The sequence below is a fragment of the Xenopus tropicalis genome, chromosome 2 (assembly GCF_000004195.4).
Source record: "Xenopus tropicalis strain Nigerian chromosome 2, UCB_Xtro_10.0, whole genome shotgun sequence".
NCBI classification, from domain to species: domain Eukaryota; kingdom Metazoa; phylum Chordata; class Amphibia; order Anura; family Pipidae; genus Xenopus; species Xenopus tropicalis.
Window position 1 is genome coordinate 28747028 of NC_030678.2, and position 12144 is coordinate 28759171.

Sequence of the window (12144 nt, forward strand, 5' to 3'; positions counted from 1 at the left end):
CTTCCAACGTAGCAGGGGAAATCTGCATTTGGCCTCATCAGTTTGAATGTTTCAATGTGCAACGTGGTTGGAAACGGGCTGAATTGCATTTTTTGCAGTAGCTGATTAGCATTTAGAATGGGGGCCCAGGAGGACTGATTGGAGCGGCGCAACATGCAAACTCTTGCTGACTGACCAAGTGGAAACAGAGACAATTTATCTCAGGCTAAAGCCGACACACGGGAAGGAGATAAATGTAACATAGCAGCTGGGTCACACATGGCTTTGCCTCGGCTCTTGTCTGTCTGGAGGGTTTCCCAGTAGCTTGTCTTTTTAGAAGCAGTACGGTACAGGGATAGACCCATCTTTTCTACACTGCAGCATTACAGCACTGCCTATGGGAGTAACCTTTAGCCTTTGGCTTTGTGTGTTTTAGTCAACTGTAGTCGTAGGTAAAATCAATTTTCCCTTGCAGACAAGAAGGCACAATAGTAGGAGCTCTTGCTCCCAACACTTCCGGCATCTGCACTGGATTAAAGGGGAACTCCATCCAAACAGAACTTTAGCTTGGGAGTTCCATACTGTCGCCCACTCACACCAGCCCTTTTGTATCTAGCGCCGCCTAATGGCGGTGGAGCCACTTACAGGGAAAGGCAGGAATCCTTACACTCCATTCTGGGAGCACACAAAGTTGCACGTCTGGGAGCTAAGAGCAAATTGCATTGGAGCAAGGTCTGAAATGCACAAAACATGGCCCTTAATTTATCTTTGCCCCTTTTTGTAAATGAGTCTTTTCATTTTTAAACATTAACAAATCTTTAGTTCTGTTTCCGCTCTACACAGCGGTGGTGAAAAGTGAGCTGCTACACCACACGATAAAGAGGGAAGGGGCTGCCTACGTGTATTGGGAAATATACTGCCCACAGCCAGGGAGGAGAGTAAGAAACAGAAACCACTTGGCAGCTTTTGAGTTACCAGCACTTTAACTTGCGTTCCAAGTGGGGTGGAATTTTATGCATTTTGCCCTCGCCGCAACTTAAGTGTTAATTAATGTCACTTTAGGTACCTGCTTTACAAATAGAAAAGAAACAATAAAATTCCTTTCTTAAATATCCGCAGCAATTTGTTGTCTGTTGTAACATCGTTAAAGCTTGCTCCTTTCTCATTGGCAAAGAATAAATCAGGCTTCCAAATGGAATCCAACATGGAAGGGTCCAGATCCAAAGAATCGTCTGGGTATTCGCTATATGAAAGCCGCGGATCATTCAATGTTTGCTTTAAAAAAATGTTAACTCTGTAGTCCTATAAAAATGGTAGCAACACACTCGTTAGTGCCAAGTATAATAGCGATTCACTCTGTATGTTCATAGCAGATTATATAGAGTCAGTCCCTCTGTAGTTATGTGGATGCAACTGATTTTGTGCATGAAATGTGTCTGCATTTACTGAATGTGCGTGGGAGGTGTCATTTTGTTTGCTCGTTTGAGGCATTATACTTACACAAAGGGAAAAACAATATCTATTAAACCCAATTATTGTGTAGGAATGTGTAATTCATGGCAAACAACATGGCAGATGCCTCTTACATGCATAAAGGCAAATGTGCATGGTCCATACAGGAACCTGAATGCTATTCAAATTCTATTATTTAAAAGGAAAACAGAATGAGATTCCCTGCTTATCAAAATACTTTCCCCTTATGTCACTTTTATAATCCAGAACAACTCAGTTGGCAGGAGGATGCTGGGAAATGTAGTTACACAAATAACTTTGGAGATGTCTCATCCCGCAATAACCCATTACTTACTGTCCCCCAAACCAGTATTTTGTTTGGTGTCACAGTAGCTAGCATAGCTGCCTTTCAGCCCTACGGTTCTGGGTTTGAGTTTGATCAGGACAATATCTGCATTGAGTTTCTATCTTTTCCCTTTTTTGTGTGTGTGTGTGTGTATATTTTCTAGTTATAGTGGTGTGGCTAATAGCACAGCAATTAGTTAATTAATATTAGCAGTCTACTAGCTGGGTACAATCAGTAGATTATAATGAACGCTGTGTGCCACCCAGTGCCAAACACACCCAACCCAAGTCACAGCATTCATCCACCCAACCCTGAACTCATATTTCTGAAGGTGCTCAAAGTATAGAAAATCTCATTAGTACATTGCTAATCCTGCTGTTTGTTCCCATCTGCACCATTATAGTAACTGTTGATCATTAGTTTAATAAAATGAATTGTAGCTGATGTAGCAATTTACATTAATGACTCCCTCGTCCCTGAGCACAGGTTTCATTATCTAACGATTCATCATATCATTACATCTCTACATGGCTGAAGGAAGCACTGATATGGGGCTCAGGTTAAGGGTGTCCTAATATTTATACACCGAGTGGAGCTTATAGTAAAATGTGTAACAAATTATCCTCTTTTTTAGCATTCCAGCTGGACTTTCTAGACATGTCCCTGAATTTTCTAGTAATCTGGTCACCCTAATCTGCTAGTGTGTATAATTAAGTGTCATCCGCAAACACTTTGGTTACAATGCCAACCCCCAAGTTATTACTGAATAAACTGAAAAAATTTACCTAATGCCGAACCCTCTGGCCCCCCACTAAGAACTCTACTCCAGGTGGGGAACTTACCATTAACCACCGCCTTCTGCACATGATCCCATAGCCAGTTCCCATATCCATGTTAAACAACATTACCAAGACCAACAGATCTTATTTAGAGCAGTAAGACCATGTGTTATAGGGTAGCTATGTGTGCTATGTATCTAAAGGGTACACAGCTTGCCCAAAATGTTGCTATGGCGATGTATTAATTTTAAATACACTAATTTTGCATGATTTGAGTGCTGCTTCATTGGTTTATTGATTTATATATATTGGAAACGAGACAGCGTAACCTACAGGAGCGTGCACTGAGATCCCTATTTTCACTGAGAAAAAGAGAAGAGTGCTGGGGCAACTCCTATGTAATATATATATATATTAGGGATGCACCGAATCCAGGATTTGGAATGTTTGGAATTAAGGAATCTAAACATTCACATTCATTCACGTTCACGTATATAAATATACATATACAGGTATCGGACCCCTTATCCGGAAACCCATTATCCAGAAAGCTCCGAATTACGGAAGGCCCGTCTCCCATAGACTCCATTATAATCAAATAATTCAGAATTGTAAAACTGATTTCCTTTTTCTATGTAGAAATAAAACGGTACCATGGAATTGATCTCAACTAAGATATAAATAATCCTTATTGGATGCAAAACAATCCTATTGGGTTTAATTAATGTTTTATTGATTTTTTAGTAGACTTAAGGTGTTGAGATCCAAATTACAGAAAGACCCCTTATCCGGAATACCCTTGGTCCCGAGCATTCTGGATAATGGGTCCTATACCTGTATATATATAAATAATTGTTTGTATTAATTTATAGTGGGAGGTTGCAAATCTTAGGGTTCAGTTAATGAACACTACACACAAGGCATTTTCTTGCGCATATTTAGGTATTTACACTGGGGAGTGAATATTTTGGGGATTCTGGGAGCCCAAATGGAAACCAATAAATCTTACAATAATTTAAAAATCTAAAGTTATGTCATTGGTACTTTTACACCATATCAACAGTTTCCCTTTGGTTTCTCATACAAATACATGGGATATATCTGGGCTTGGTGAGACTACAGTTATTATAGATATTATAGGGATGTATTTGTATCACAATAAAAGCTTTTCTGGCACAAACCCAACTGTTTATTACTAAACCTATGCCTGGCTGCTGCAGCTGGGACATGTGGTTTTGGGGTAACACAGATGTAAACACTGTCTTCAACCAATCAGGTGCATTGTCCCGCCCCTAAGCCTGCTTTAGCCTCAAGTGATTGGCTGCCTCCTGTCAGATGCTTAGCATTATTACTAGTGATTGCAGCTTGTTACTTGCTCTCTCTGTAAGTACATTTTTCAGCTAAATATTACAGCTTTATGGTTATCATTTATAAATAGGGAGGAATTGCACATCTTGTAGCATTATTTATTTAGCAGCAGGCAGAGATTTCTGCACATTCCCTGTGCCACTGACAGTGCTAAAGAGCCAGGATGGCAGTTAATGGCAGTTGGGCAGCAGCTTCATGGATGGAAATATTAAAATATAGCAACACAAATGTGTAGGGATCTGTCAGTATCACTTTGATTAGTTGTGTCTGTTCTTTTGAAGTGGCAGTTGCCATATTCTATACTCATTTAGGAGGGTGTCTAGCCAACTGCCAAACTCTGTTGGATGATGATGGGAGTTGTAGTTTAGTAACAGCTACAGGGCAACAGGTGCTGCTGATAATGTGTATTTTCTCACACACCTACACTCAGGGGCATATTTATTATAGTGTGTAAGCCAATATCACCATCTGGGAGCTGGAAATCTGCTGCAGGGCCACAGGTTGGAGCCCAAATGGAAACCAATAAACCTTACAATCATCTTAAAATCTAAAGTTATGTCATTGGTACTTTTACACCATATCAACAGTTTCCCTTTGGCTTCTCCTACCTTTTTATTATATTTAATATTTGTATTTTATTTTTTTTTGTCTATGTAAAGTTGGGTAGAACACGGGTCAAAATAAATTTCATTATAGTAATGATGCTTCATTGTTATTTGTATATGACAATAAACTTGAAACTACAAATACAGGAAAATGGGATATATCTGGGCTTTGGTTTGACTACAGTTATTATGGATCTAATAGGGATCTATCAGTATCACTTTGATCTGTTTTTTGTCTGTGTGTCTGTCACTTTATAGCGGGGCCATAGTTGCTGCTAATGTGTATTTTCTCATACACCTGCACTAAGTCAACCAATGCCCTTTCTGGACCCCACACAATAGAGATGGTTGGACCGGCCTCAGTATAAGAGCAATTCCCAGTGGGCTTCAGCCAAGAACAATTCCCATCAGCCCTTTCTTATTTTCTGCATAACTCATAACATTTGGCAGTATCTATAGCTAATATTTGAGTGTGAGCTGTTGATATCAGGTTCCCCCACTGGGCCCTAGGGGGCTATTCCAATACTGGCTAAACACACACTAGTATGTGATAGGTCAAGCATTTAGGAGAATTTAAAGAGACATTATGGTCATGCCCTGTCCGTATTCTGCAGCTTTTATTTTGCCTCCATATTAGCTGTGAAAGATACCAATCTCTCTTCTCTATTACAGGAGATACAGTGATGGGTTGCAAGAAAAGCAAAGTTGAGGTAAGGTTGCTCACGTTTCCTTTTGTCCTTTTACCTGGGATAAAGAATATGGCGGCACTGGCATGGGAGGGTGTGAGAGTTCAGGGCAAAATGGATGGAAGGCCAGGATCAAACACCTTGGCCCATGGAGCTCTACTTACATAAATGAGACAGATAATTACACACACACGTTATACTGATACAACAAATCCTACGCAATTGACACTTTCATCCTTAATTAATGGCCACAAAATACATTTTTTCATACCCAGGATTTTGCAGTATAATGGCAGAATATTTTTGACCCCAATGAATATATGAGAAACAATCATCTGAACTGGTGGGGGAGTGTGCTTATAAAAAATATTACAACTTAATTTTTTCTTTCTACAGAACTCAGTTCTTTCTATTAAGCATGAAAATGCTTTTGTGGAGATTCTAGAGATCACCGATGTGCGTGACTCTTTGGTGGAGTTTACTGCCACCTTAGAGCTGCCCGACCACCTGGCACAGCCATCGTTCCTAGGTAAGTGTGATCAATATTAAAAAGCACATTTTAATTTCCAAAATTAAAGTTTCACATCTGGGAAACCAATTTTAGTTCTGATAAGGACCCCACTGCCAGATAATAATGACATCTGTGGTGTTTTTATTCTTGTAGAATCTCCACTTCCTGCTGGGTATGAAGAGGACCCTGGCTCTTCCCACAACATCGGAGGGGCCATTCCTCTTCATGAGCCTGAGGCTGAGCCAGCAGAGACTATCCCCAGGGATACAGCCAGCCCCACCAATTTCAACTGGCTTTCATTCGTAAGTACATTGTATGGGTGTGAAATATATACAAACACACACATGTAATTGTTGGATTCTTACTATGCTTTACCTCTGTAGGATGCCACGGTGGAGGTCCCTGGGGTAGTTATTACTTCAGAGGCCCTGGTGAAGATTTGCGTGAAAGCAAATAAATATGTACCACCATACGAGCCACCAGCGATGCCATTTTTATTGGGTAAGTTGGATCGTACACTGACACCTTAAAATTTATGATATGGTTACTCATATTATTCTTAGTACATTTATGTGAATTGTATGGACATTTATGTTTCATTACAATAGGATACTTATATATTTATAGAGGAGAGTATTTATACTTTTTATAAAGTGTAGGTCTAATATTGTTATATTGTAATAAACTGTATCATCATGTTGAGACTATATTGTTCCATTTCTGCTTTCATTTCAGAAGCTCCTGATTGTGATGCTGGCACGTCCAATAACAGCGGACACATTGTTCCCAATCAGGAGCAAGAGTCTGAGCCAAAGGAAGATAATTCCACCTCTTCCAGTCTTCCATCAGAAGTAAGTAGATTCTACAGATATTATTCTTTATTCTTTGCTTCGGGGTTCTCATTCATTCTCAGTGGTGCACATATGAAATTCATGCAATGTTTATTCTGCGCATAATACTCATTTGTCCTTTGTTTGCAGCTCAACATCTCTGAATTTGGCTCAGATGTTGCCAATAAAATACAGGGCGCAGAAGGACCATCTACCAGGTATCTGATTTGGGGCATATTCTCTTGTTTTGGTTTACAATTGTAAGTTGCTTATATATTAAAATATTAATATTGCCTAATTTGCACTGTTTGTAAAGCTTGATTCTATTATAGTTCCCTTCTCATTGAGGGGTTATCAATAACTGGCCAATACCCTCTGGTGATTGGATGCTACAAAAAGTCACCAAATAAACTGCATATTAGATTATTGTTGTCTGTAAACATGAACAAAACATATATTACATTTTCTTTATTTTATTTTTCAGCCCTGTTGAGCCCGGATCTCCCTCACTTGATCAATTCAACCTGGGTCAAGTGTTGGGAGAAGGAGGATTCGGGAAGGTGAGCGACTCATTGCACAGTTAGGTTTTAGTTACTACTGATTTACCCAGAGTGATTAAACTTTCTGTCTTCTGACTCCAGGTATTCCTAGCCGAGCACAAGAACACCGAAGTGCTATATGCCATCAAGGCCCTGAAAAAAGAACACGTTTTGGAAAAGGGCAATTTGGACAGGTCAGTGATAGGGGAGAGATTAATATTGGTCATATCTGTGTCATCTTTTCTTGTTATATTCAGCTTTATATGTAGGACAGTTTTCTCTTTTTATATTTAGTATCTGTTTTACCTCACATTCCTTTAAATCATTTGCATTTGGTTATTATCTTCTGTATTGCCCTGTGTCTGTTCATAAGGGTAAAGGGTCAGTGTAATGTTCCCTTGTGTGGGCCTCACATGGTGATAATGGAATGATTTTCCCCACAGTGTCTTCCATGAGAAGGAAATCCTCCAGACGGTAAGTTCTTCTAACCACCCGTTCCTAGTGTCATTACATGGAACCTTCCAGACGGCGTCTCACCTGTTCTACGTCATGGAATATCTACCTGGAGGTGACATGTTTGACTTCATAAGATCAGTGGAACTAGAAGAACCGGACGTCATGTAAGTAGAATGGGAATCACCTTAATTCTCACACATATTATCTTATATATAAAAAAAAAATATTAAACTAACTGAATATTATTTTTTTTCTCTATTCAGGTTTTACACCGCATGCGTTGTCCTTGGCCTGGAGGCATTACATCAGCTTGGCATTGTCCATAGGTAAGCATTAATAACACTAAAATCATCTTTATTTCCAGATGAAACTGGTAACACTACTAAGAACACTGCTAATTTATCTTATAGCACTGTAATAATTTGCTTGATGTTATTATAAGGATTATATATGTATAACTACTAAACTATTGACTTGGTTTTAATTCAGAGATCTAAAGCTGGAGAATTTGCTGTTGGACCGGGATGGCTACCTTAAGATCGTAGACTTCGGCCTCAGCAAAGACAGTAAGTGTTGCTTATAATTCTGGAGCATACAGGGGATAAGATCAGATTATTAGGTATTATTACATTTAGATATAGTGTTATATGTAAGTGGCATAAACAGATCTGAGTGGGTGTGTAGTTTGGAAGCAAGCAGTTAAGAAAAGTTTCTCATTACTTAACATTAGGGTCCCAGGTCTGCAGTTTCCTCACAGTGTTTTTTGTGTTTAAGGATTTGGATACAGCGACCGCACGAACACCGTGTGCGGAACAAGAACATACATGGCCCCTGAGATCTATCTGAAACTTGGATACGGCATGGCCGCTGACTGGTGGGCCCTAGGAATTACTGTTTACATCATGCTCCTGTATGAGGTAAGCACAATTCCTATATTATCAACTTACATTGGGGAATCATTGCCATTGGCATTTTATAATGTGACTAAACATAGTGTAATAATATGATTAAGTATAATACATATTATAATCTCCATATTTACAAGCATAACTTCCTATACTCTCAGAAATAATATAGCATGAATATTTCTGTATTTGGCTGATCTTTACCAGCTGCACATGAGAGATGTAGTTCAGTACAGAGCCTGCACTTGATATTGCAACAAATCTATTAGTTGTTTCGCTAAAGGAATAATTATTCACTTTCTCAGTTACCATTCAACAACAAGGATCCGGTTGAGCAAATGAGTAGCATCCTTTATGATGACATCGAGCTGCCCGAAGACCTATCAGAGGATGCCTCCACTCTAATACAAGAAGTAAGTTGGCCCCAGCAAAGCAGTATCATGTGCCTTTAGTCACTTGTTATACTAAGGGCCATACATGTTGTATAGTTATTATTATTAGCATGATATAACATATGGCCTTTAGTGTCTTTTAGTGGCAGTTTCAGGCTTTCACTGAACTTTACAATATGTATTACCCGAGTGAGCCCCTTCTATCCCAAACAGGGAAGGCTGTCAATGTCAGAAGCAGTGGGTACTGATGTGTTACTGATAATGGCTTGTCCCCTAAATACACAACTTAATCTCTGGTTCATAGAAGCAGTTAATAGTTGTAAATATATGAGCTTAATTGTAAGGCCATCCAAGCAGATCCGTTACATATGCATATGGTTACTTTCTCTATGGGACTGGGAAATTGCTTGTATTCCTGGGTGGATACATTCCCATTAGAATAATAAAATCGACATAAGAATTAAAACATTAATGATTTCACAACAATGTTTGATTTCTTTTTTGTAGCTGTTAGAGAAAGATCCTGAATTTCGCCTCGGTTCGGGTGACGCCGGGGCTGAAATGATTAAAGAGCACCCCTTCTTTAAAGTAAGTTTCTATTCCATTCCTTTTGATTTACAGACAGAAAAGCACTAATGAATATTGATAAATTCTTCATGTTTAATGTAATTGTAGCTTTACTTTTCCGTACTTTTTGGACCAGATACTCATTGTGAAATATCACCTATCTTTTAGGATATGGACTGGGACCATCTGTTGCAGAGAAGGATTACGGCTCCATATGTACTGGGCAACGAAGACCTGGAGAGCCAAGAGAACCCTGGATGCCAAGCTCCAGCACTGCCACCAACTGCTGCAAGGATTCCATCAGAGCTGCAAGAGGCATTCAGAGGATTCTGAAAGAACAACAATAACACCTGAATGAACATCTGATAAGTAGACGGAATAGATGGGGAGGGTGGAGGGCCAGTCCATATCCATATAAGAAGTCCATTCATATAAAGTGATGCTCAGGTGTCCCACCTCAGTAATCTCTGACTGATTAGGCTAATATAGGAATAGTCTTCTCACACTTTGTAGAATATTCTAAAACCTCACCTGTATAACAGACAAGTAAGTTTTAGTGTAAGGTAAGAAACAAACAGTGTATTTTCACACAAACAGCTGACACTGTAACATCCTGCCTTGATTTGAACCAGCACCCTGCAGGTTACCTCTGTTCTATGTAAGCAGATAACTAGGTGCTTGGTTCAGTTTGCCCCACAATACATTCTGTCCGTAGCGGCTCCTTCTCTACAGTTGACGTTTGGCACCCTTGCCAGAGAGTCTCTGGATTCTCGTGCAGTAAGACCTGGCAGCCCCCGAGTAGCTGTGATTCAGGCCCAAAGCCAAAGGTAGCTGTTATAGAAGAGCAGGCCAAGACCCCCTGCTTGTGGTTTGTGACAAACAGGCAAGTAAAATCAGGTAAAATCAGGTAAAATCTTACCTCGGTAAGAAACAAACCAACAGTTGTCACTACCTCACCTTGTTTTTATTTCCTTCCTGAGTAGGTTGCTGTTGCCCACCTTGGGAGATCTAAAGAAGATATTGCTTTTATTTGCTTCCTGGTTAGGTTGTAGTTGGCCATCATGGGAGATCTAAAGAAGAAGATATTGATGAAGGTTTCCATGTTTATCCACCCCAAGGTATGAAAAGTAGGTTTATTCCTAAACAGTTGGAATGAGGGGTGTAATGTGGGGGTATTTGATACAGCAAGAGGCATTCTTCCTATGCTACATGGAAATCCATTGCCTCAAATGGGTATTAGGAAATTGTATGAAAAAGGTTTAATACTTTCTCTGCCAGTTAGAGTTCCCTGAGAGTACGGGGCACTGTAAGACTCAAACACATACTAAATATTGGGCTCTCACTGTGGGTGGGTAATGAGCATTCCTTATCTGTTAGATTTAGTTTTTGCACACCATTTGCACCCCCATGTGGGCAACTGGTTAATTTGCAGTATTAAATATGAAGTATATAATAAAATCATTGAATAATTCATCAGGCTGCTTATGTATTTATAATGAATGCATAAGCTTAATTGCCTTTAGATGTAAATGTTTTTGTGATTTTGATTTTCAGATGTGAGACGGAGTGGCAACAGCCAAAGGAAATCTTATTCCACGATGAAGATCATGGATTGTGTACTGAACATTATACTAAACACTGATTGTAGTCCTTGAGAAGAAAGAAGACTGTACCCCACCTGCCAAGCGCTGCCCACTTTGCCTACCCTAATAGGCACCATGTAAGGAGGTCCGGGCGCCATCTTTGCGGGCCGGTTCTTGCTGCCTGCCACTGACCTTTGCCTGAGTTCGACTTTGATTCCATCTGATCCCTCCTGAACCGCATTTTGGAAAGTGAGTAGGATCCCTGTGTATCCCGCTGCAGAAAGCCCGGGGCCCCAAAAGGGCGTCGGTGAACACCGGGGTCGGCAGGGCTCTCCTGCCTCACTTAAGAGGTTATTCCCTGGCAGTTTTGGCTCCTATATATATATATACAGTCCATTACACACCATTTCATACATAACTGCTTTGTTATGCTCACTTTATGTATATGATAATACAAATAAAAAATATTGCTTATCAATAATATAATTTGTTTATTTATTAAGGATCTGGTGTGGAAACATTGGCATCAGTAATGGGCCCATGTGAGGTCAGAGAGAAGCAATAAGGGAATGATGTGCCATATTTGTCTGTTACTATGGATTCCTGGCTTAGAGTTTGCATGTGGGTTGATCATAAATTATATTTGTTTATGAATCAAGTGCAGCTCCCAATAACAGGGAAACACAGAAGAGCCATCAGCGCTTAAATCAGAACCATGTACCTGGTTTATGTGTATATGGAAGGGAAGTCAGGGAGTGCATGGACCTCCAGCTCCAGTACAATTACAACATTTCTACATTTCTGCAATACAGAGAGACTCCTTCCCATATATAGATATGCACGTTCAGGGCTGCCATCAGAAATCATGGGGCCCCTCACAACAAAATTTTCTGGGCCCCTCTCCCACCAGTAAAAAGGACTCACAGACATGAGACATTGGTAGCCAGCAGGGCCCCCCAATACATGGTAGCCAGCAGGGCCCCCCTAGTACATAGGTAGCAAGCAGTGCCCCCCTAGTACATTGGTAACCAGCTGTGACCCCCTAGTACATTGGTAGCCAGCTGTGCCCCCCCTAGTACATTGGTAGCCAGCTGTGCCCCCCCAGTACATTGGTAGCCAGCAGGCCCCCCCCCTAGTACATTGGTA

The 12144-nt window shown here is 40.2% G+C and overlaps 1 protein-coding gene across 3 annotated transcripts; it reads left to right on the forward strand.

The window, feature by feature from the left end:
- The first annotated feature begins 5197 nt into the window (after positions 1-5197).
- Positions 5198-9971, forward strand: LOC105946627 (serine/threonine-protein kinase N1-like). Of its 3 annotated transcripts, XM_031896634.1 has the most exons (13): positions 5198-5744; positions 5880-6227; positions 6462-6577; positions 6707-6774; positions 7041-7116; positions 7198-7289; positions 7539-7715; positions 7815-7877; positions 8041-8117; positions 8326-8468; positions 8762-8869; positions 9356-9436; positions 9584-9971. In XM_031896634.1, exons 2-13 carry the CDS (start codon positions 6212-6214, stop codon positions 9746-9748), a joined length of 1182 nt encoding a protein of 393 aa, XP_031752494.1. In that variant the 5' UTR covers positions 5198-5744; positions 5880-6211; the 3' UTR covers positions 9749-9971. The 3 variants fall into 3 exon arrangements, with proteins under 3 accessions (XP_031752494.1, XP_031752493.1, XP_031752492.1); XM_031896633.1 differs by having other exon boundaries at positions 5198-6227; XM_031896632.1 differs by lacking the exons at positions 5198-5744; positions 5880-6227 and having other exon boundaries at positions 6264-6577.
- The last annotated feature ends 2173 nt before the right edge of the window (positions 9972-12144 follow it).